Genomic DNA, 26,232 nt, shown 5'->3' on the forward strand with positions numbered 1-26,232 from the left:
TAAAAAAGGAAATAAATGAGTATATTTGTGAAATGATATGTATGAATAAAAGAAAATCCAATATAATGAATACAGGAGCATACATAAATTGAATAATTGTGTATTTACTTTTGCAGTATATTTCCTCAAACTGAAAATACAGTCATCACCCCTAAAAAAAAAAGAGGCAAAATACAGTGAACAAACACCAACACGATGTAAAATTCCGTATACACTTGTTAGAACCTACAACGAAACAATCCTAGAATTGAAGTGGGAAAAACACGCTAAAACAATTCCACACCTGTTAGAAAAGGAAAACGATTGTGCTACCAGCATACTATTTCCATCATTGAAGTACTTGTGCCACCACATGAGACTTGAATCGCAAACGAGAAGGTAAAAAAGCCGGAAAATCAAGACTCGCACACATTGAGAACTCAGGTTCCTTTTATTCTTTTGGTTTCCTTCGAACGAGACTATAAAACCACCTGTGACACTCACTCCTTGGCACGGGTATGAATTTGCCAAAAAACGCAAGAGGCCAGCTGTAGCAGAGAGTAATTCCTATTAGCAGTCATATACACGAGGCAAGCTCTAGAGTTTAAATTTATTACAACAAATGCCATTTAACCTCTCTTGATTACATGATTATAACAATTTAATTAAGAAGTTAATCAATTATGACCCATCTAAGCTTTCACTACAAAATGTCCGATGGAAACTCGCCAACGGACGTTTAGGACAAAGATACACTTAAAAATGGATGTACGCATGGGCTGGAAACTAACCTGATAATTCCAATGATGACGCAGATGAGCCACTGCTTCCAATTAAGCCTCACTGTCGATGTGAACTTCCCAAGGAATTCAATGATGATGACCTATTGAACCGGAAAAAAAAAACATGTTGATCATCGGCCTATTAAGTATTCCAAAAATATAGCAACGACCAACAGAAGTCTGACCTGAAGTATGAGAGTTAGAGCCACTATCCCCATAAAGAGGTAGTTTTTTGTGATCCCCTTGAATATGTTATTTTCATCTGGCTTTCGGGCATTAAATTCATTAAAAACCTGCATTTTCAAGAGCGTATTCGTCATATCATTATTTATATGAGAACTGAGACAAAAGAATAATTGCAATTATATGATAGCTCCATGTGTGAACAGTAGATGCAAAATGATGTAGTGCAGATCTCAAAATTTCTTTGACATCGAGAGGATTAGCTATAGCTTAAGGAAGAAGGAAAGAAGAATCCAACGAGAGATGTTGACCGGGAGGAATATAAGTTGGCTAGGTTATCCTAAAAAACTACACAAATGAACTTAGGCTTCGTCAATTAAGATATCTAACTAGGTCAATTCTCCTAACAAAGCTTCAAGCCTAGAAAGCCCAATAAAGTGACAGACATGAACCTTTCAGCTGTTCATGAAATGACACACCCAATGTAAAATTGAATAATGCATACTGCACTGAATGAAAACATTCACCACTTAATCCCTAATTAAACAACAAAGCAATCTCAGTAAAAGCTGAAACTCAAACGTAAAACAAATTAAATCTGAGAGAAAATGGAGCTACAAGGACAGGGAAACCATCCAGATTCTATAGCAATGGATAATCATTTTTTAACCCTATTCTTAGCATAAGCTACAATTAGTTGTTCCCTCAATAAATTTTAGTGGAACTAAGGACTTACTTGACAGAGAACAAATGCATTGAATATTACGGTGTTCTTCGCTTTGGTAGCGTCAGAGTGGTGCTTCAGATTCAATAAAGTCGTACCTCGGAAAGTCAGTACAAGTAAAACAGACACTTGATACGCTGCCTGAAAAATTTCCAACCAGTAATTTGATTATCCCAAATGAAGAATTCATTCCAGGAACGGTAAAGCTATATCCCGTAGATTCAAATCCGCGTTAGGTTTTGTTGTTCAGCAAACCTCCAGATAATTTCATGAAAACTAGTATCAAAACGTGGCAGTATAAAGGATAAATTGGTTTACCTGTATAAGCAGATTCCTCCACATGATGTTTGTTATAAGAGGTTCCCTGAAAGGAATACAAGAGTTAGTCATGCTCATTTCAAAGAAACCGTCCAGGCGTAAAGACATTGCAGACATTGCATTGGTTGTGTTATGGGGGGGCTGCGAATTTAACAGTTTCTTCATATAGAAATCTAGCCTTTACCCAAGGAACCATGGGTGTACTGGCACAGGCATGCCTGTAGACAATCATTACTGCTAGTAAAGCAAACGGATTCATGGTCGCTTAAAGATGATAATTGTGATGTTACTTTTGAGGAAGATCTGATTTATATATCTTGGGAATAATCTTAGATTCAAAAACTTTGTTAAGCGCTAATTTATTTATGCAGTATTTGATGTTATGATATGTGGAATATTATGCTGTTATGAGGATTTCTTAATGCGACTTGGCTTTCTATATTTATCAGCCGTTATCAATTATGTTTTGAAAATTTTAGTTGGTGAATTATATTTTCATGTAGATCAACACTAAATGTTAAGCACTAAATTGTTCTGGAGCATTCAACACGTGTGCTATTAATAACTACGGATTCTGCCCTGCTTTGTCTTTGTATTCCTTGAAGGGGATTTAATCCCTAGAATCATATACTATTCTTCATTCTTCAATTGCATTCCTGAATTCAAATAACCAATGATAAGAAAATGACCTTCCTAGAATTATTGTGTTATTCTGCACCACCCCTGCTTGTGATCGCAAGCAATTGGCACCAAAGGAGTAACACATTAGACACATGGAAAGATCATAAATTTCAAGTAATGACCCAGACCATTAAAAAATAAAATAAATATCACCTTCTACCAACTGGAGGCCGATCCATCAAATGATTTGTAGGTGGTTCAGTTGCCAAGGCCAGTGCTCCAAGTGTATCCATGATAAGATTTACCCAAAGAAGCTGGAGAGAAATCAGAAAGCAATTAAGAGAATAAAAAATGTGTGCCAAAATAAACGAGTGCAAGTGAGAGGCAGAGAATGATGGGAACAGAGGGTACCTGTACTGCATTTAGTGGGACATCGCCAGAGGAAACCGCAGAAATAACGTTAATAACAAGGGCTGCAACATTGACAGTGAGTTGGAACTGGATAAATTTCTGAATATTTGCATATACAGACCGTCCCCACCTGACAACCTACATTTAATTCACAAAAGCCAACTAATTATGCGGTACAGTTTAAATATTGATTACTTCAGAAGAAGACTTTACTCACAGCTTCTCAATGAACCTCATAGATAATTCTGTTTTTTTTTTTTCCGGCCAACTCTCATATAGAATTCTAAATAAATGAAACAGTATTTTCTGCATCTTAAGATGCACTCTTTTTCCAGAGGTGGCCGTTAATGAGCACATATATTTGATAAAAGGTAAACCTAACATCTAAATAAGGAAAGAGGACTAACCTTCACAACCGAAGCAAAATTATCGTCCAAAATAATGATATCTGAGCTCTCTTTAGCAACTTCTGTCCCTTGAATACCCATTGCAAGACCTATATCGGCCTGAACTCCAAAAGGTATACAATTCCAAGGACAGCCATCAAAATATAAACAAATGTTTACAGAAGAAAAACACTCCCACGAGGGTCAGAGAAAATAAAATTCAAATTACAAATCAGAAGGTTTATAAGATGAATTCGTATTAGCAATAGTCATTATGCAATTACGATGAGGAATACATTATAAAAATTTGTTATTAACTTCTTATTGCCAAATACAGTAAACTTCAGTCAATAACAAAGTGCAAGTTTAAAGAACATAAAGTTCTTTGCAAACCTCATGTAGGGCCGGAGCGTCGTTAGTTCCGTCCCCAGTAACAGCCACAACATGTTCCGTCCTCCTTAATGCTTGCACAAGCAGAAGCTTGTCATTGGGAGAAGACCGTCCCATGACCTATATGTTCACGGCATTGATAGTCAACCAAATTTTCCGGGGAGCTACATCACATTAAGAATGCAAACCAAAGGTTGTCAAAGCAGTTAAATACCAATAAACTTTGGGCAAATTTTTCTCTCTGATCATCTGACAATGAACGAAACGATTTTCCTTCAATGACGTTTGGCCTTTCATCGATATTTGTCACTTTTCCTTCAATGATGATCGGCTCCACAACTTTTGATCCAAGTATTCCACACTCTACAGCAATTGATTTAGCAGTTTTTATATTGTCACCAGTCACCATCCGTACCTGGGGTCAGAGAATAAGTACTCATCTGATTACTATTACTTTATGAAACAATTCCGTGACATGAGGAAAAAAAATCAGAATAGATTATACAACAACACTCTCACCACTTACCGTGACATTAAACAGATATTTATCAGAAAAAAGGTAACAACCCAAACAAAAACCCAATGATCTACAAAGAAATTTTCTTCCTCCCCGAAAACTTATCAAAATCTAATAGTCAAAACCAACTGTTTTTAGTATTGAGAACATAGAAACATGATCTCACGAACTTCTTGTCTCATGATTTATAAAATGGGAATAATAACATTTGAGCTAATGCAATATCTCAAATAGTGTAAAATTGAATTTAAATAATATAATGAATTTTGACAACAGTTTGTATTCGTATTAGTTAAATGACCTAAGAATCTAAACTTGAAATGGACACGGTAGCATAAAATGGACACCTCAACTCCAGCTTTTTGGCAAAGTCGCACAGCATCTTTGACACCAGGTCGACAGGGATCCTGCATTGACAGAGGGGAAATCATAAAAATATACATGGTAATGGGTATCGTATAGACAACAGATTACTTGACCTCAAAAACTATATAAGTGGAGCGTCGAGCATAATTTAATTCCAATTATTAGCACATCCATTGAATGAAGATACAGCTTGTGGCTATCAAATTCAGGAATTTAAGAAGACTCATAAGAGGTCAGCGAACTTGTGCACTTGTAAGTTTATGAGCTTTAGTAAAAAGCCAATGGCTATATATACACCCAAAATAGGGATATATAAGATGCCTTATAAAGCAGGGGTAATGCCCAATGAAAAAAGGTAGGTAATCGCCTACTGAATTATATATAAATCAATATCCAAGCATCACGTAAGAAGTATTTTCATCCACAAGACAATCATGATATTGATATTTAAAAAAAAAAAAATCAACAAAAGTCTTCATTCTGGAGGTTTCCCCCAGCGGGGAGATCTTAAGACAAACATAATTATAACAACTGATGGGCTTTTGCAAATCAGCAAATGAGCATCAATATATGCTTCTGCATTACGCAGAGAAAGGTTCTGGTCTCTCGAAAACCAGGGAGTGTGCCGTTTTTCTTCAGCTTCACATCATTCTGTAATCAGAGCACAGCTCTGAACCATTTTTTGAATTAATATAGTACCCGTATACCATATTTGCAGCACTTCCATACTGACACAGACCCATCATGCAACAGAAGGGCTTGTATAAGATAGACTGATAATAAGATGATGACAATGAAAGGCTTACATCTGGAGAAAATACGCACCTTCAGACCGACAATAGCCAGTAAAATGAGATCATCCTCTGGTAATGACCAGTGAGCAAGTTCTTCTTCACTAGTTGGAACACCTTTCATTTCATATGATCTATATGCCATGGCAACACAACGTAAACTCTCAGCAGCCATATCTTCAATAGCTTTTTGAAAAAATGCCATCTGCAAGACAAGACATTCTCAGTCAGTCAAACTCTCAAATTAGTCGAACAGGAATCATCAGAACTCATCTTAACAACCCATGTACTACTTGGATTTAGTCCAGTTTTATGTTTGCAAGTGAACGTATATCAACAATTTTCAAACTTCCATGGACAAAAACCAATTATATACTGGCAGAATTCACTAGAATGACAAAAGATAGCAAAGTGGGGGAATTCTTCAAGGAATATTCTTCTACGATATATCATCTGAGCTGACGTCCGTTTTCTTTTTGGCCACTAGCTGACTTCCAAATAGAAACAACATAAAAACGAAAAAAATCACTTGATCATCGATCTTAATAAATAACTATTTTGTCAAACCTTCTCATCCATCTTCACTAACTGGCCACTTGCATCAATATACCATGTACAACAGGCTAGGACTATCTCAGCAGCGCCTTTCCAATGTATATGAACTTGAGAGTCAAGCTGTGGAAATGAAAAACCTCCAAGTTAGAAAGTCCTGGAACAGAAAGAAGCTACAAAACACTTTCATAGCTTGTTGTGATGACAAATCGATTTGTTCAGAGCACAAGCAAAACCTCTTGACTTTGTTTCAAAGACTAGTAGAAATTAAAATTTAGACATATAAAGATAAGTTGTGATTCTTCAATTATAGTGAGATATAGCAATGGCTATAGTGTCATGCATAGCACATTGCTCTGGAGGTCCCACATAGCAACATTACATTCCATGCACCATTTTTTATTGGCTTTCGCATTCACCACATGCAATGTATGACAAGGCAAAAACCCCTCTTTGAAACAAAGAAGACCAGAGGCTGAAAGCTAGCAGCCTTTGACATTTAGAGTGGCTTTTGCTTTCACGCTATTCTCTGAATCTTCTTCATTGGCACTCCACAATCTCTCCCATCACTTTCCATACACTGCTATCTTCTTCTCAGTGCATTAGGTTTATTGATATGCCAAACATGACATGCCAACAAAAAGGAAAAAGGTGAATAAAAAACCATAGTACCGTCTTTACTGCAACTCCTCCGCGCTTCTTGTCTGAATTAAATGGAAAAACATGGAGAATTGATGACTCTGATCTGACAGCCTCAAAATCCATCCCCAGCTGAGTTACTTAAACAGTCAGAAATTGTTCATTTTTTTTAATAAAAAAAATCTACTGAAAAAGAAGAAAAATTATGACTGAAACAAACCTTAATTCCCCAATGTAAAATTGCCTTCTCTGTTGGTGATCCAGAAACCTCAACATCACCCTGTAAAAGATAATATAAAATATCCATGTGATTGCAAAATATTTCAGCATACGCAATTGTATAAAACATGAATAAAGAAAAAGGGAAATTAGTTCTAGCATACCCCAACCCTGTAGACACTACCATTGGTGTTCTGTGCGAGACCTTCAATGATCAAAGTGCACAGATTCGGAGAAAGCTCTGACTTGTCGTGACGTGGACCAATCTTCTTCCCACCAATGTAAGCCTCAACCACAGTCATCTGTCAATCAAAGAATTCATGAAATTTGAAAGAATGAACAAAAACGCTACACACTCTACTATCTCCACAAACCACGGCCAGCAGCAGTTACTTCCTCCAAATTTTTATTCAAGTTAAAGGGCTGCTGACGAAAGCTAAAAAATTGCGCTCTTTCCTATTTCTGTGTCACATGAGTTACAGATTAACAGGTTAGATGAGATCCGAACTCATAATTCTTCTCAGAAGTTAAAAGGCTTAGCACCTGTAAGAGCTGTCTAGAACTGATACCACTACAAGATGAAAACACATGCAACAAGTACACTAAAAAGAGGTTGGTGTAACACACAATAACAAGCATATCCCACTAAGTTGATGTAACATAGCGTAAGAAAAATTAAATCAGACGTTCCAAGACTCCAAAAACCGCATAACCTCATAACAAACCTGATTCATGGTCAATGTACCAGTCTTATCACTGCAAATGGTTGTGGCAGAGCCCATTGTCTCACAGGCTGAAAGCCTCCTCACCTGCAGTTTTATTTGTTATACTCATATATGTTTATCAGATAGACATGACAATATGCAGTTGAAACTAAAAAATCAAGAGGCATACCAAAGCTTTGTCCGCCATCATTTTTCTCATCGAGTAGGCAAGTCTGAAACAGTTAAATAAAGGAAAGGTATAAGTAGACAAAAATTGAGATTTAAAGGAAAAACACAGATAAACAATGTTATGGAGCAAAAAGTATATAAAACCTGATATTTATACATATAATGCTTAATAAAAGGGTAGGTAGGACATTTTCTTAAATTAAACAAATGGTACGTACTCCTTATTTTCTGAACCTCTAAGATTCTAAATCATTACACTGTTGAGGTCATTGGCATCTATTTAGCAAATTTAGATACACTTAATCTATTTAAAGAACTAACAGATGATAATTACAACCGTATTAAACCACTAGAGCAGTGACAATTAATCGATCCATGAGGAGCAACCACCAAAGTTTGGGCATCCACCAACATATGGTAACAGGGAATGAGTGGAGAGAAATAAAATTAGAAATCCAGAAATCAAGTCTGCCTTCTATGAACATTAGCATACTTACGTTAAGGTAACTGCTAGAGGAAGCCCTTCAGGAACTGCAACTACAACGATGGTCACCTAAATGATCAATGAGTCGCAATCACCAAATAAGTGTTGACTTGAAAGCCCTTGAATGTTTTCAAATAAAGACAGGAGTATAAACACATGCAATGTGCATGTGGATAACCCAGCATTTATCAACATACATACCGCAACTGTAACTATTTTAATTGCCCCATTAATTGCATCACCAACTTTTGTCTTGCCTGCCTTAAATTCAACGTTTCCATGTGCATCTCTAGTATGCCCAGAGAAATATCTGTTTAAAATTTCAACAATTCAGAGACATGGAACAAAATCTATTTCATGCAAAGAACAGATGGAAAAAGCATTAGTAATTAACACGTTACCTGGCCAACAACACAATCAAAACAATAGCAGCAACAGAGAGTCCAACAATGCCAATGAAAGTGGCAACACCATTTAAACGTACCTATATTAAGACCTCGTACAGTTAAACATACTGATGATACACAAGCTGTGAAAAAATCCACATGTAAATAGAGAACCTGTAAGGGCGTTTCTTCACCATTGTCTTCTGAAATGCTAGACATCAGAAGCCCCCATTCAGTATTTAAACCAACACCTAGTACCTAGCCAATTAAAGAAATTTACATGAACATTCCCCCAGATACTGCAGTTTTAATTAATAAAAAAAGGCAGTCTAAACTACAAAAGACAAAATTTTATTTAGTTTAAAATATATATTGAATTTAGTGAATTATTAATCACAATCCGGTACAAATTAACAATTGTGTCTTTCCATCATCTACCCAAAGAACGGTAACTACAAAATCAAACTAAACACACTATGTCTCTTTCATGTACCCATCCACCCAAAGAACTGAATTATATTAAAACTTAAGCAGCATCCTATAGAAATACAAGTATCCCAAAATGAGTATAATTTCATGACTTGACCGATCAGAAAAATTCCCCATTAAGTGGATAAGTTTTATGCCTTCAGGATATTTACCATGCACATTTTTTTTGGGGGGAATGGCACTTAGGTCGCAAAAAATCAATTTAATAGCAGTTAAATCCTAGAAAAATTTCCAATAGATGAGTTGCAAATATTAATTCAAAGAGTTGCAAATCAAGGATTTAAGTCTTATAGGTCATTCCAAATGACTTGCATCTAAGACTCTACTAAGTGCAACTGTTGGCATCAATATTTGCATTAAATCTTTTAGGAAAATTTTCTAGGACATGCCTGTTATGAAATTTGATCTTTTGGGACCAAAGTGTCATGCCGCCATTTTTTGTCTTGTTTATTACCCACAATTAACATTGAAGTATTATGTATTTTATTAACTACCTTGACAACCTTTCACAATTATTTTAATACAATTATCTGATATCTCTAAGTTAGATTTGAGCATTGTGGGTTTGAGTTTTTTTTATCAACAATGTTCGAACCATCAACCTTGGTTTAGGGGAATCAAGTCCCTTCTACTTGACCCAACCACCATTAATCACAACATCTATTTCTAACTATGATAAACTATGCAGTTACATGAGGAAGTATAAATTTACCAGCATGGTACCACTGCCATCTGCAACTTTACATCCAGACATCAGAAAAGGGTCTTTAGAGCCCTTATAGACCTGTTAAATTGAAAATTATCATCAAAACTGGCTAAAGGAGATAATAAATGCTTTAATTCTCTGAATGATAGAACACTTGCCATCTTGCTCTCTCCAGTCATACTTGATTCATCAATAGCAAGAGAGTGACCGGTGATCAAGATGCCATCGGCAGGGACCTACAGAAGAGCAGTTAAAAAATAAATTGTTGAATAAAAGGCAAACATCAAGTATAATAGAACAAAAATGATAAAAAAGATACTTATGTACCTGATTACCAATATTAAGGGGCACAACATCACCAACAACGATGTCATAAATAGAGATCTCAACTCTTCTACCACCTCTTATAACCTGCTTATATTTTAAAAGAATATTAGAGAAGATATTAAGAAGGAACATTAATCAATAATTAAGAAGTTAAAATGAAGCAAAAAGACTGACCTCTAAATGTATATTTCTTTTTTCCTCATTTAGATGTTGAAACTGGAGAGACTGTTTATAGTCACTTATAGCTACAAGATGAAGGGTAAAAAAAAAACGGTGGTTCATGCCTTTAACAAGAACCTTAATAAATATAAAGTCATCACTATAGCCTCCGTGAGCCAAAAATAAATATATGTCTTGGATCACAGAATGATATCTCCGCCAAACAAAATTTAACCCAGAAAGCTAATCAAGAGACAGGATCACAGATGCGTAAACCAAAAGCTTTAATTCACTAGGACAAGACAGAGAATATTATACCTGTAACAACAATAACAAGAACTACTGCAAAAGCAATGCTTCCTCCATCAAACCATCCTTCCTTAATTCCCTGAAACAAACACCTAATTAGAAATTATGCCATTTGCATGAACATCAGAAAAGTCTCTGCTAAATAATTATCAAACCTAACCACACATAAAGTTTGCTCTCCTTTTTTCCAATCCCTACCAGGTCCAAGCGTGTAATATTTCCAAACCCCTCCCCGCCAACCCTGTCACGTACTTAACAACAACTAATCTTCACCTGAGCTAAGACTTCTTCCTTTTCAATTGCATCAGCCTACCCCATCCTCTCCATTTTATAAAGAATTAATTGTGACCACCAAATTTTGGATTCTGGTTTCTGAAAACTAACCTCCATATGACTGAGTGAGGCCAAAAAAAAAAAAATTACCATGGAGAGAAGCAAAATGCTAGCACACTCAAATTTGCATGAAACAATGAGAGTTAATGAATAAGTCATAAGTCCACTATCTATGCAAAATGCATATATTTATGCGGCACTGACACCACCTTAACAGGTGTCAGGTCTGCTTAATGGTGTATCACCATACTATGTCTATCAGATCAATAATGGCGTAGGTTTGTGCTAAAGTAATGGTTGGCGATGGTCGTCTCTTGCTAGTTTCGTTTTTGGCATGAAAGTGCCTTGAACTACATGGTGACATTCCTTTCTAGTAAATTATTACTAACTTATGCACAGTTTATCCAAATCTTTCCTATACTATACCGGTCATCTCCTTATTCTACATTATTAGAATGCCGCCATATCCCTTTTTTAGTGAACACTGCCATATCTACGTATCCTCATTTTGTAAACAATATGCCTGCTTGTATATGTGCTACGAGGATTTACTACATTCTTCAGCAATACGAGCTCAAAGAATGCTAAATAACTTTCTTAGCCAATCTCACCTCAGTTTTTATTCCTAGTGCTAATGAAGCTGCTGCAGCCACCATTAATATAATCAAGGTCAGATCCTTGCAAGCATCCCACACAAACATCTGTCAAAGAAATTTATTTTAAAAAAAAATTGTATGTCAGTCACCATAACACCCCCCCTGTTATGAAGAGAATTGAATAATAGTAGTAAGCCTCTTTATGAATTAAAAAATGAACCAAACTTTACCAAGAAACCCCTTCCTTTCTTTTGAGGATAATTGTTTGAACCAAAAGCATTCCTTCGTTTTAATAGATCTGCATCATCGCCATTAATCCCCTTCTCTGTACTAGATTTCAACAATTCTGATAGCCCTCTAGCCTGATTCAACGGTTCATAAGAAGCACATGATCTTTATGAAACAAAGTAACAAACTAGCACCATTTCCAAAGTTAAGAAAAAATTTTATGGCAAACTTACCCCTCCATATTGCTCGAGAACACCAGCTTTATGATCCCTAGAAATTGAAAGAAGCTGTTCATTTCCAATACCAAACTCACCAACTGGGGTTGGAGGAGGAAGTGGGATTTCTACAATGTTTGAAAGCACTAATTATCAACATTACAACCTATCAAAGTTCACCTCCAGTAATAATTGGATGTAATCTGGAAACTGTTTTAGGACGTAAGATAATTATGCAACAAACACCATATATCATGCATCATAAATTCATAATGTTAGAAAGGATAGTACAATGATCCCTAGCAAATAATGAGAAGAAGAGCAATTTCAATTACGTAGAAGAACTGTCTTTTCAAGGGTGCATTTTCGCCTTTAGAAGGTAATGGAGAATGGGAAAGAGAACAGGACAGATGTTATTAATAACTTGTAAATTCGTAAAAAAGATAAATTAAGGAAATATTATTTTACTAGGATAAGGATTAGAAATTAATAATCCAATTACTTCTTGTTTGATTCAAATACTGTTAGCCATCCATCTAATCATCTTTTGTTTAACATTATCTTTTTTTTAATTGTTGGGAATATTTCCTTGGCCTCAATATAAAGCCCCTAGTCTCTAAGGTTAGGGAAGCTGAATTTTGATTGATTGTAAATAATTCTATTAGCTTGTTGGCAAGAAATTCTCTTGATTTCTTTCTACGCCTCCCTCCTCCTTTCTCTCCCCCCCTTGCCTCTGTTTGACACTGTTCCACATCAGATGTCTTATGGGCTAAGACTATGCTTGTGGCCATGTCCTATTGGGTTCGGGAGTGTGCCAGTCAAATATGCATATATAGTTGTCAGCATTGCTGCATGCTTAAGTTTGTACTTTCGTTAGATTTGGTTTTGCGTTTTGATCTCCTTAGTTTAGATTGATAACATAGTATCGTTTTTCTCTCTCATATGATTTCTTCTTTTAATCGAAGAAAATAAATTCAGAAAGACCAATTAAAACATATTGTCAACAGTCTGAGTCGACTCAGTCGAGACTAAATAGCTTACGCACAATATTTAGCTTCAAGTGAAGGGGTAAAATAGCATGAATTAGTGACATCACGACAACTGAAAAATAACGCCGTGCTTAAAAGCTAGAGATTTTCCGGTCCCACATGCAGAGGATACTAAAGTGATATACCAGACAGTAAACAACTTTATCAAACACTTGTTGGAGTCAGGTGCCTAACCAGCTGTCCAAATGAAGTAAAGGTCGATGAACAGCCACTACAGCTAACTCAATACTATAGAAGCGCAAAAATAGATTTTCACGCAGATTATACTTTATAAAAGTGCAGAAAAATGTATTAATCTAACAGATAAGAATCTAATGACACCAAAGGCTCTTCTGGAAGGCAGAAAACTCCAGTAAGCAATATCGTTTACCGATGCTATTGTAATTCAGTATACACAAATGGTAATTCAGAGACTCACCATTTTCCCCGTTTGTTATAGCACCTTTGAACAGATATGCAGCCTAATTGAGTAAAATAAATTATTAGAGCACTGTACATATGTAGACAAACAATAAGAAAGGTCCAGTTGAGAGAACCATACTCTAATTGCTTCCGCATGAGCCCTAATCTTCGCCAATATTTGCCGATTCTCCTCTTCTTTTTTCAAGTCCAACGTGTAGCGGAACCGTCGAGAAGCATTAAGCACAAGTGCAGCTTGCTAGAATTAAAAATATTAAAATTAAGACGCAACGAAGCATGACCAATATGCAATTTGAGAAGTCATATAGTGGAATTTTATCTTCACTCTTCAGATTAGCGAATATCTCAGGCTAGGCGCATTCACCTTTAAGCATTTTTCAGATAATGCACTGGAAAGTGCCAATAGCTAAGTTCTGAACTCATTTAAGCCAATCCACTCACATTTCAGCCAAATTAGATGAGACACGTAATCTATAGAGTCCTTTATCAAGCTGAGTAAAACAGAAAGCAACAATGGCAGAGAGAAGGGTTTGAGGAAGTTTAAGGCAATGATGACTAGAACCTAAAAATCCTAAATTACTATAAAATAAATTAATCAATTAAAACATCTGTCTGAGAGAACAAGTATGAAAAGTTAACCCTGTCAATCCGTATTTTCATAGCATGTAATAATAAGAAACACAACCACCCTCATTTTCAATGTTACTACCCATAATAACTGAATCCTTAAACCCTCAATGCTAAAGTGTTGTTTAATCCTACAGGATCCGCTGCAAAAGAAAGCACATCCTTCTCTGAGTAACGGAAATATTTTGGAAGAATTATCACTGCCCCCACAATCCATTTAATGATAGGTCCACTTATTTTTCAGCACAGCAAAGTTATACCTCAGGATTTGTCCTTCATCCCACCTTCTCTGTGCCTCAACGATTAACTTGGAATGAATGCAACAGAATCCTCCAATCATATTTGTCTCCACAACCAATCATCCACACATTTAGTGCCCAAATTAAAGCTTCTTTCTCTGAGCTATTTAATCACATTTTCTGAAACTCACGGGAGGCAGCTACTAGCTGGCCCTCCCATAAACTCTCAAGTCTCTACCTACTGATGGTTTTTCTACGCTGGATGATCAGAAATACTCATCAAGTTGTAATTTCGTAATTCAAGATATCACGTCATGGGCAACGGCTAACAATGTACTGGCTGTATTGTAAGTATTCTATCCCCTCCTGCCCTTTATGTTTCGTACGAGGCGGTCCTTGTTCCCTTGTTAGGTCAAAATTAGAAGAATTTAAATCCAAAAAAAAAGGCATCTAATCTCAGGCCTACATGGTCAAGTTCACTCTATACCGAGCACCTCCTTAATTAAGCTCTAAAATTTGAAAAACCCAATTTCCCAAAAGTCCCTTCTCTAAAGAGTGACAGGTAGCCTTTTCACTTCTGTTTGGCTCTTAAGATAGAGAGAGCAGTACACTTTTTTCAGCAAAAAACAGAGCAGTCCATTAGGAAGAGAGGAAGTTGTGGTCTCTCTACAGACCCAAGAACCCCGGGGGAAAACAAAACCCTTCGATTGCAACAACAGAAAATGAGCGCACAATTCAAAATCCAATCATCCAAACAAACAGCAGGAGAAAGATTTTCGAATCACTCGGTCAGAGAAAAATGGAGACTCAACCTCGAAAGCAATTATAATAGCAAACAATGAGATATATAGACCGGGTTAGCAGAAACAGAGCACAGATGTAAAGAAACAGGCTGAAAGACAAATGAACAAAAAAGAAGCAGCAAGAAATCAAAATGATTAAGTGAGTGATTCAGTAATAGAACACATACCCTCCAACGTTTGAGGCGTTCAATAGGAGCATCCTTTGTTCTGGGAATAACAAACGGATCAGACGAACTTTCCGCATCGTCATTATCGCCGTGGCTGCTACTTCCGGCCTCAATGTCACGAGGCAAATTCTTCAAGAGACTCATCGTTCCGAAAACTGTCAGAAGACATTGTACTATCACTCTTTAATGCCTTTGTTTTCACACTTCATTATCACAACGACAGTAAAACCAAAACCACACCATTTTCTCAATGACACATTTATCGTTAAAGCCTCTCTGTCAATTCAGCAAAATCAATTCTGTTTTAAAATTCGATATTCAAATCTATGCTTTCGTTCTTCTCAAAAAGATCTATGCTTTCGTTTTTATTTTTTTGCAGACACCATACTTACTTTTCCCTCCAAAACAGTTGGCGGCAATTTCAGTTGCTTTACAAATAGATTCACATAACCTACCATGTAACTCCCAAACTGGTTCAATCACTTCATTTTTAAATTGATCCCCCAAAAAAAAAAAAACACAATCACTGCCGAAACTTCCGTTTCCATGTTTTTCTCTCCCAAGTCAAATTCGGCAGAACACGACATCTAGGCATCTAGCCAGGACTAACTGAAAATGACAAAAGTTATAGTAAAACAGAGATTTCTAAATGCAGTAATACCTAATTATCCAGAACAAAACTAATGTTTAGAGGAGAAATGATAAGAAGGCAGGCAGAACAGCAAGTGATTTACCAAGAAAACAACAAGAATAGGCTGATGATTTACTGCGTTTTCTTCGTCTTTACTTGTGAAGAATTACAGCAAAGGTGCACTAAAACGGTAAATGCCAATATAGGGAGCACATTGCCTCTTCTAATCTTCATGTTTTACTTCTTTGGCACGCTTCAGTAAAGGTTAAGTGATTGATGGAAGCTAATTGATTTCATAATTTGAGGCGGAAATTGATTATACGCGTGGACGAAGAATGACAGTTATGACAGAGTGCGCGCGGGATGCGCGGGTGGAAAATTATTTAAATTTAATGAACAGAATTATAATTATAAATTTATTAATTTTCTGGATACTTAAGATTATGATTGTGACCCATGACTCATTCTGATATACTCAATTTTTTTTCTCGCATTAATTAATATTGTGCAAATTTTTTTTGTAATCTTACATTAATTATTCGTTTCAAAAAAATTTCCATTAAATTAATATATGTAGAAATAATGTATTTTTGTGCTTTGGTCAAATTTAAATCTAGTTTTCTATTTATGTTTTCTTTCTTTTGTTTTTTTCTCTTTTGTCTTTGTTTTCGTGTTTTCTTGTTCAAAGAACCCTTGCTAGGCTCCTATGTTTTTTTTTCTTCGGTGAAAAAACATAAAATATGTTTGTGTAGTTAATATAATACTATTATCACTACAAACAATAGTAATAAATTTATTAAAAAAATACATATCAGATTTATAAAAAATGTAAAATTTATAAGTTTTGGATAATACAACCATCAATGCGTTTTCTTAATATCATATACTATATGGTATGGAGCCCTTAAAGAAAATCATGACAAGTAGAATTTTATTTTATTTTTCAGGTGTCCTGTCAGCCTTAAGACATTTTTAGTAAATAGTTAAATCAAAAGTGTCTAAATTACTTCATGTACCGTGGTCTCAGTCTTTGAAGAAAAAAGACCACACAAAAATAATAAAACCAAACAAATTCATAAAAAAATAAACCCAACATCAGATCAATAAATAATAAGGTACTATCATTTCAGATATTACCAAAAAATCATATAAACAAAAAAACTTAAATAAACAATCGAAATTGTATTGTTGGGTAAAAAATTAAACCGGACAAGGCGGGAAACCTGTACCCCAAAGGTTATGCTACCGGCTTCCCCCGTGCCAGTATTGGAAACGCATCGTTTAGTAAAGGAAAGGGGGCAAGACATGGGCTGTTGGTTTTTTTTTTTTAAAAAAAAAAATGTAATCTTAACCGCCTAATTTAAACTTCCTAAACTAAGTTCCTCATTCCTTTCTACCACATAGATGGCACTTGACCCAACGGCTCAAATCTTAGTAATAATAAATTAAAGTACTTTCTCCGGTGTCACACACATGTAATTATAAGCAACAATAACCTAAAACAAGTTGATTAAAATTAGTTAAAAGTAATAAAAGTATAAAAATAAGTTTTTTAATAAATAGATTCTTATTTATGAAAATGGCAAGTAGGGAGTGAATGGATGAGCAAAAGAAATAAGAGAAACATATAATTAATTAGGGATGAAACACATATATATCAAATTTTTAAACAAAAACAAGGCCTTGCTTAGCTTATACTACTACTTATGGTTCTTAATATAAAATCTAGTTAATTAATTTGAATAGATGAAAAAAGTTAGTTAAATTAGTTATTTGTAGTAAATAGATATTGTCTTCCTTAAAATACCCTTATTAAGCATATATATTTGAATCATCCATTGATAGCAACTCCTTAACATATGCAATCACTATAAGGATTATTTGAGAGAAAATGAATAAATATTAGAGATAAAGTGAATTAGAGTTTTATACTTAAGATCAAATTAAATGTCAAATTAATTCTGATATTAATGATCAGAGGTAGTGTGTGTATAGATAAGACCAACAAGAACGCAACCAAGGAGAGGCCACAACTTTTGAGCATTGGAAGTGGGAGGGTGGACCATGATGTTGCTGGTGGGGGTAAGGACGGTGGACGCGTTAAAAGCGTGAGTGCTTGAACAAGAGAATTTGGATGGGAATTAATGACTATAAGTGTGATCGAAGAGGCCACGCCGGCCTGTCCCCGACAACGTGCGGGATGGCCGTGTTTCATGACATGCATTCAATTCCACACGACGGATGGTAGTACCTCCAATATTTCGGTGCTAACTATATGACTTTATTTGTAAGCTATAAACGAGGTCTTATAAATAAAATCGGAGATAGTATTTTTTTTTTCAAGGACAAACAAAATAATTACTGAACTTTGAAGAGATAAATTCCACACGGAGGAGGGGCAACACTCTCAAATCTAACTAAAAGCCCTTCAACCACCTTAGCTTCCTGGTTATGATTTGAGAATAAAATAAATTAAGATCTTATATTTAGAACTAAAACAGACTCTCAATGTAATTTAACTCTTAATTACTAGGATTGGAGGAAGTATCATGGTTTTGACTTGTTGAAATTAATGTACACAAAGCAAGTTTTCACCAACTCATGCACGTTTTACTAATGTGTTTTACTTTGATAGGATGAAGAGGACTGCGCAGGCTGATGAAGAGAAAACCTGAGCTTGTCAGGCTAGGACAAAAAATCCTAACTCGTAGCTTAGATTATGTTAATGTTAAGAAAAACAGTCAAATGTAATTTAAACAAACAATATCCTAATAACCATATATATATATATATGCGAGTGATTTTTTAAAAAAATGAAAAAGTGAGATTATATATTGAGTCAGCCCATTATGTTCTTGGATTAATAAGTTCCTCAACAGGAACCTCTAGCAAATTAATTATAACATCCGACAAAAGGCAAAAGCTTGCATGGTTAACCAATAATTGAGAGTACATATGTGCTGTGTACCTTTAATTTACAGAAGGAATGCACAGGTTGTTTGTTGAGCTATGTTTATCCACTTACGTATAAATGCCGCAACCAATGTCGATTAAAATGGCATCTGCAATAACACGACCCGACAAGGATTGATCACATATATATATATATATCAAATATCGATCAGAACCAAAAATCTCCTTTCATCTTCCAAACAATCATGTATTTTAATTTGCAGTACTATGATCAAGCACACCAAAGAATAATCGATGTCGGACTTTGATGAATGCTAATTGAACAAACCAAGAAATTGCAAGAGAATCTAACCCTCCAACTCTGATGAAATATATATATGTTCTCTGATCCTGAAGATGATGAGTAGTAGTTGAGAGACGAAGGAGAAGCGGGAGAGCTAGATGCCAAACTTAGAATTGAAACAATGAATAAGGTTCGAATGCTCTCTTTTGACCACACACCCACCAAGGCCAACACTATCATCATCAAAAGATAAAGTGGATAGGAAGAACATTAAATCAAGGACTTAGGATCTGCTTTAGTGGTTATATTATTGCTTTTCCATGCCCCAGTAGAAAATCAACACAGCATGGCGCGAAAGGATAAGAAAAGCATAAAAGCCAAAAATGACTCAAATAACTACGTGTAAAAAAAAAAAAAAAGTAACTGAGTCACTGAGATCGAGTTTGAATCACTACGAACCTTCAAGGTAATAATTTCTTAGTCAGTCATGAACATGAAGAAAGCTAATTAAATATGTGGATGGAGACATATCGGTTATATACAGTTGAGAAACCAGATGGTTGAAGAAAGCAGAGATGCGATGCTTTTGGAGAACGCAAGGTGTTATAAACAATACTTGTTTTCAGTTGTACATTATTTAAGTCTCGCTCATCCATGAAACTTCCATTGATCTCAATTTATTATGCTATATTTAGCTTTCGCCTTTCTGGTTCCACGAGAATCAAGAAAGGAAGAGATTCTGCGTGACGTTTAAGTTCATTCTTAAAATGGTTGGGATGGGGGAGGAAGATTGTAGAAGAAGGATTTCCTGAAAGGTGAAACTAGCTGAGGTAAATCTGGAGAGTACTGATGCAACGGCTTTAGGAAAGGCATTGATATTAAAGATATGGAGGAATCTTGAATTGGAATGTGTAGATTACAAGATATTCCAAGGGGAAATTTCCGCGAACCTTCTTCCTCTTTCCCACTCAAAGCTCTCACAATTGGCAGATCTCTTTATTGAGGTCGGTTTGTTTTCGGAGTTTGTTTTCGGAGTTGTCTATACTATATAGAACTGGCCTGCTCATCCCACCAAAAAATGAAAGAGCTGGGCTTCAAAAATTGAATGCTAATGTAATGTATAGTAGGTAGAAAAAGGTTTTTTTTCCCTAAAAAGGAAACTCCTAGGCCAACGAAAATCAGGTTTAACAAAAAGAGTTAATTTTTCACATCATGCTGAATTAAGATTTAAATTCTTATTAGAAGAAACACCCAAATAGTATCTCAAACAAAATTGCCTGTAATAGAAAAATACTTGTACATAGCGGGAAAAAAGAGAGAGAGAGAAACAAGACCAAAGTATATCTATCGTCACATTTTCGTTTTAAGAGTAATACTTAGATCAAGTTCTATACAATCAATATGTTAAGTTATCCAATTATGCTTTGCTACGTGTTCTCTCTCTCCTTTTGTTTTTTTTAACGTGAAACAATATAATTAAAGAACTGGACATAATAGTTGTAAGACTCTAAAGGATTTTTTTTCCCCTAAATATATTTTTTTGCCACATTTTCCGCCTAAATATAAGACTAATATTTTCATCCTCAAATTTATAATTTTTTTCAAATCATCGCTCTTGGTTATATATATATATATATATATATATATATATAGATATAGATATATACATATATATATTAAAAGAAGTTTTCGTAAATAAGAATAATAATTAAAAAAAACCATGATGCTGCTGGTCTAGCTAAGTGAGCTTTAGAACTCCCGCCTCCTCTTCATTTTACTCCTAGAGAGGACTCTACCTTTATGTTTTCTTGTAATTCTGTAGAGTAGTTGCTTTATTGCTTTAATTTTTCTTATTATCAAAAAATAATTAAAATGATATTTTAAAAAAATAGCACATATTTATTATAAATTAAATAACTAACTTAACTAATTTACTTAATATTTATAAATTACATATGCAGAATATAAATGTGTGTGTTGATTAATAATCAATTTTTCTGAGAGTGCTAGATGCATGCATCTATCTACCTACCACATATCAATTGACATCACATGTATAATTCATATTCATACATCAAAGTGATAAGAAAATGAAACAAATAAAAAAAATTTCAAAAAATCACAGGTAATATTCCGAGGGTGCTTCGTTTTTGCTTGTTGCTGCACATTTCAATAAACTATCCAACTAATTTAAATCAAATTAAAGCTCGATTTCTTAATCCTGTCAATTTTATTACGTCATTCTAGCTCAAACAACATTGTCATTCATTAAATTGTATCACGATGTGTCCCTACGTGAAAATACAGAGTATTCAGACAAGAAAGTGACAATATCATGATGTGTCCTAAGTTTTATGGGACAAGAGATGTCAAACATTATGAAAAATTACGAATGACGATGACGTATTGATGAAAAATAAAACCCCTTCTAGAATCCTTGTTATAAAGCCATTTCTCGTGATACTATTGGATGTTTTATTTTCTCGATTGGTGTAAGATTGTTAATCGATGGTGCTCCTATTTGATGAAAATCCATGGAATCTATATGGCACAAAGAGTACGTTTTCTATGCAAAGTGCTTATAACCTTGTGATACTGATGCCGATATGCAAGTGGGAAGTCATGTGCAAGCCTGTGTTTTTTAATTTGAGTACTTTTCGAAAATATTCCTCTATAACTTCGAACATATCAATAACTGGAATTAGGTTTTGTTTTGGGTTGAATTAAAGAAGTAGATACTAAGATTAGATTACAACAAACAGAATCGAATCCATAACCTCTTACATACACATACACAAAGGAGAACATCAACGCTAATAATATCAAAATCATTTCATTTTTTATTTTGTCACTCTGTCCAACCTATCACCAAGTGATTGCATTTGTCAACAAGTAGCTTTTTTCACACTTATCAAGCGTATTTATTACGATTGGTGAATAGATTATACGTTTTCTAAATACTCATTTGGTCCTATTTATAAGATAAAAAGAAAAAATATTTTTGGTCCTATTTATAGGGCATTGAGAAATTTTTTTTACATAGATGTACAATTTTACTCTTTATTTATTATTGGATTGACTTTGTTTATATAAGGTATAATATATACTACCTCCAGTCCTTAATATAAAACATTGTTTGACTTTTATTTTGATCCTAAATATAATACCTCAATCCACTTTATCTCTCATATTTATCCTTTTTTTTAGATAGTCCTTCTAATAATAGTGGTTATAGCCAATAAACTTGATTAGCAAGGATATTTTAGAAAAGATAACTCCTATTTATTACAAATAACTAACTTAACTTATTTTCTTAATCCACTCAATTAATCAACTAGCTCTTATATTTAAGACCACAGGCAGTATTAAATAGGGATAAAGTTAAAAAGTTGTTAAATTTTAAATGAGAGTTAATAAATTTATGGTTTTTCTTGATCTGTGTGAAACATGTTGAGTGATTTATAAATAGAATCAAGAAGTAACTGTTTTCTTGAGTTCAACTATTAATATATTATTTTCTACTATCAATAGCCTTGATTCAATGCTTTTAACAACTTTTTAGATGTGCATTAATTAATTTCATCAAAATCCAATTTTTTTTAATTTTAGAAATATTCATCTAGTCATATTTATAAGTCATTTTTAATATGTTTTACACAAATTAAAAAAAAAACCTTGAACTTCATTAATTCTATTTTTAATTCAATAATTTTTTAATTTTATCCCTATTTAATACTCCTCCGGTCTTAAATATAAGACCCTTATACAATCCTAAATATAAAACTCTTAGTATAAGGGTCTTATATTTAGGACCAGAGGAGTATATATTATACTCGATGAGAATAAAGTCACCACAACAATAAATGAAGAGTAAAATTATACATTCATATGAAAAATTTCTCTTTCTATCCTATAAATATGAAAAAAAAGATTTCTCTTCTCTCTCTGCTCTATAAATATATAGATTCAGAGGAGTACCTCTTTGCTTCAATGTATATCTTATCTACTCAATCTGCGAGGTTATCTTCAAGTCACTCAGTAATCTTTCGCTGTTTTAATCCTTGAGGAGGCTCAAAATTGGAGGAGTTTTGAATGGGTTGTCGTATTATGTTCTATAAAGAACTTTCATGAAGGATTATAAACTCGTACAAAGGCCTCGGGGGCCCAATTTATCTTGGAGAAAGCCAGTGGAACTCTCAAGGATATTTAACGCAGGTCTAACTTGTTAAAACAGAACTAGTATAAACATTATGTGCCAATATTGCTCTCTCTCTCTCTCTCTCTCTCTCTCTCTCTGTGACTCACATTGGATGATATTGCTATGCTTTTGTGGGGGGAAAAAATTCATTTATTATATTTTTATGCTTTGTTTTCAAAAATTTATTATCATCCAATTCACTTTTTCTTGGATAGCCTCCAAACTAACAAACACTTGACGTCAAAGCAAGTATCTTACTTGACCTAATCATCTCAAGAGCAAATACAGCAAGGATAGATAATAGCGCCCGACAAAAGCTCCACCAAGGCATCAACAAGCCGCTAGACTCGTACAAAAGGAAGAAAGGTCTTGCTCTACAAGTTCTTGATGAGGATGATGGTGTACTTTTTTTTTAAAAAAATATTTTGCTGGTACCTATGGTTTTTTTTTTTAATTTTTAATCTGGTACTTATGTTTTTTCTCTTACTTAAATCTTTAATTTTTCTCTATTAACATTATTAACCCTTGCATGGAGACTAAAAATACTACTAGAACAAGTTACAAGAGCTAATATTGCTATACAAGTATCTCTAATATATTTTTTAAAAAAAATTAAAATACGGTGAGTTTTTAAGTTGATAAAATAGATTATTACTACCTCTAGTTTTAATTATAAGATCTTATTTGTAGATTATAAACAAGGTCTTATAATTAGAACTGGAGATAGGACTTTTTTTTCCCAACAAAATAGGTTATTGCTTTAGTAAATATGAAATCAAAGTAAAACGAAAATATTTGCCCTTCTTTTTCAATTAAAGGAGCCGACACCAACAGTTTAATATTACAAATGAAATCGAACCTGGCACAATCTTTTACTTATAAGGAAGTATTTATGTCACTAAACTATGCATAAGCGAAGAGGGAAAGTTAAACTTTCAAAAAGCAACTAATTTCATGGATTTGGTCCACTTTAATGCTCAACGAAGCATTATTAGATTCTTTTGATCTTAATTAGCATTTTTCCTATGTATCCCCATAATTAGAGCTCCCACAATGAGAGTATATATATTCGCGACGGCATGTATTTTGATTCAGTGGAACAGTACGCCAATACCCATATGTGCTGATGATAATTTTTTTCTCCATCCAGTTTCATTTAAATAGGCATGAATTAGGCACAACTTGAAACCAGGGACACGACATTAAAATAAAGCGAAGATTCAGAGATACTTTACCTTATCTTGTAGGGCTATGATCTTGACATGATGAGGTGAGCAGTCTTGTGTTGAAAATAGTGATAATAAAGAGTAGACGCACCACCAGAAAAGCAGTAAAAATGGATTACAAAAGCCACACTACGGTGAAAGCTCCGTTTCTCAGAATAACCAACCAATCCGCCACCCAGTAACAATCTGTGCCTTTTATTTCTGCAATGATACTTTCATGCATATAGCAGATGGCAGCATTGCTCAATGGTGATGCTAGGAGAGGCAGAAAGACAAATAGTTAAGACTCAATCTGTGCGGTGATCAGTGGTCGAGAGTATATAGCCAATAGCTTTTGTCAACATCGCTCGGGAAACTTCCAGGAAATTCATTTGCCCCGTGTTTCCTCCCTCATCAATTAATAAGACATTCAATTTTCTATGATTGTTCCACAAGTACTTTTCTTTATTATTTTCTCTCTTTATTTAGAAACTTCCTAACTTTTCTACATTTTTCTTTTCTTTTGGCTGATTGAACTCCCTGCCTGCAATTTCGTCTTGCTAGAACACCCTGGCCTTTTCTTTCCAAGTTCTAGAGTGAGATGAAACTCACTCTTCTCATTCTCAATTCCAATATGAAACTGAAACTTTACGCATATATAAACCTGACTGGGCCTAAAGGAAATGGAATTCAACAGGAAACAGCGTTATTAACAGCCGAACCGTGCAGAACCGGAAATGGGTTAGTGGTTCACAATCTTATCTTCTGACGGGTGCACTCGCGTTCAATCGGTGATCTCATGATTAAATAAAATTTAATAAAAAAAATTATATACATAATAATATATTAAAAAAACTCAGAATAAATCTAATAATCAACCCAGTAAGTAATAACACTATTGTCTCTCTTTCTTTTCACAAGAAACAGCCTCTCTCGAAGTATTATTTTAAATATAAGAAACAAATTTTTTGTCAAAAATTTTAATTAAACTAATCTTTTTATTTTTATCCTTAATACAAGTCGTTTCTTATCTATCTACGATAAATTTTCACTCTATTTCCGGTGTACTTTCTTTATAAATAAAAGTATAATTAGAATGAAATATATTGTTTTCAGTTAAATTTAACTAAACTACGCGACTTTAATAATTGTTTTTTTATTAAAAAGAAACGGAAGGGCGCTACAATTTAAAAAACACCATTGCCTGACCGAATTGAATGGCCTGGGAATTTTGCGGTACCACCTTGGAATTTTTTTTGACCTCGGGTTGTAACCTTGGAAACGGAAACAAACAAATTGACTGCTCGTAAATTTCCAAGGAAAATTATGCACGCATGTGACAGCACATGTATGGATCACATGCCCACCGAAACTATGAGCAATTAAAGGCCTTTTCTGTGCATGTAACTCTGTAGGCGCGTTCTTGGTCTAAAAACATGTCCTAGTCTTAGTACGCTGTCAGGATCCAACTCATTAAAAAAAATTTTAAAAAATATTTTTGTGCGTTGTATGAAGTTTAAACAATAAATTATATTGCTGATAAAACAACAATATTTCCTCTTCCCTTATTATAAAAAATATATGGTCAAACTATGTAGATAAAAAAATTAGTTAAAGATAGCGAATATGTGAAAATTATAAGTTTTTCTCATAAATGCTCTTATTTATAGGAAAGAAAATAAGAAAATAAAAAG

The 26,232-nt window shown here is 34.4% G+C and overlaps 1 protein-coding gene across 3 annotated transcripts; it reads right to left on the reverse strand.

The window, feature by feature from the left end:
* Positions 1–38: 38 nt before the first annotated feature.
* LOC114711206 (calcium-transporting ATPase 8, plasma membrane-type) lies at positions 39–24,987 on the reverse strand. 3 transcript variants are annotated; one of them, XM_028895570.1, is made up of 35 exons: positions 24,569–24,987; positions 18,908–19,001; positions 15,309–15,463; positions 13,594–13,710; positions 13,471–13,513; positions 12,022–12,131; positions 11,791–11,922; positions 11,576–11,665; positions 10,641–10,710; positions 10,338–10,408; positions 10,164–10,247; positions 9,995–10,072; positions 9,843–9,914; positions 8,816–8,899; positions 8,657–8,739; positions 8,457–8,565; positions 8,269–8,324; positions 7,773–7,815; positions 7,604–7,687; positions 7,043–7,180; positions 6,880–6,939; positions 6,693–6,791; positions 6,036–6,143; positions 5,503–5,673; positions 4,659–4,718; positions 4,009–4,209; positions 3,798–3,914; positions 3,426–3,524; positions 3,019–3,156; positions 2,821–2,921; positions 1,987–2,032; positions 1,681–1,809; positions 947–1,054; positions 771–862; positions 39–527 (listed from the first exon to the last, which is right to left on the reverse strand). In XM_028895570.1, exons 3-35 carry the CDS (start codon positions 15,450–15,452, stop codon positions 431–433), a joined length of 3,234 nt encoding a protein of 1,077 aa, XP_028751403.1. In that variant the 5' UTR covers positions 15,453–15,463; positions 18,908–19,001; positions 24,569–24,987; the 3' UTR covers positions 39–430. The 3 variants fall into 3 exon arrangements, with proteins under 3 accessions (XP_028751403.1, XP_028751405.1, XP_028751404.1); XM_028895572.1 differs by lacking the exon at positions 24,569–24,987 and adding an exon at positions 19,595–19,664; XM_028895571.1 differs by lacking the exon at positions 24,569–24,987 and adding an exon at positions 19,205–19,383.
* Between the last annotated feature and the right edge of the window lie 1,245 nt (positions 24,988–26,232).

This window comes from Neltuma alba, unplaced genomic scaffold, assembly GCF_004799145.2.
Source record: "Neltuma alba isolate B1F8T4 unplaced genomic scaffold, ASM479914v2 tig00011283_pilon, whole genome shotgun sequence".
NCBI classification, from domain to species: Eukaryota; Viridiplantae; Streptophyta; class Magnoliopsida; order Fabales; family Fabaceae; genus Neltuma; species Neltuma alba.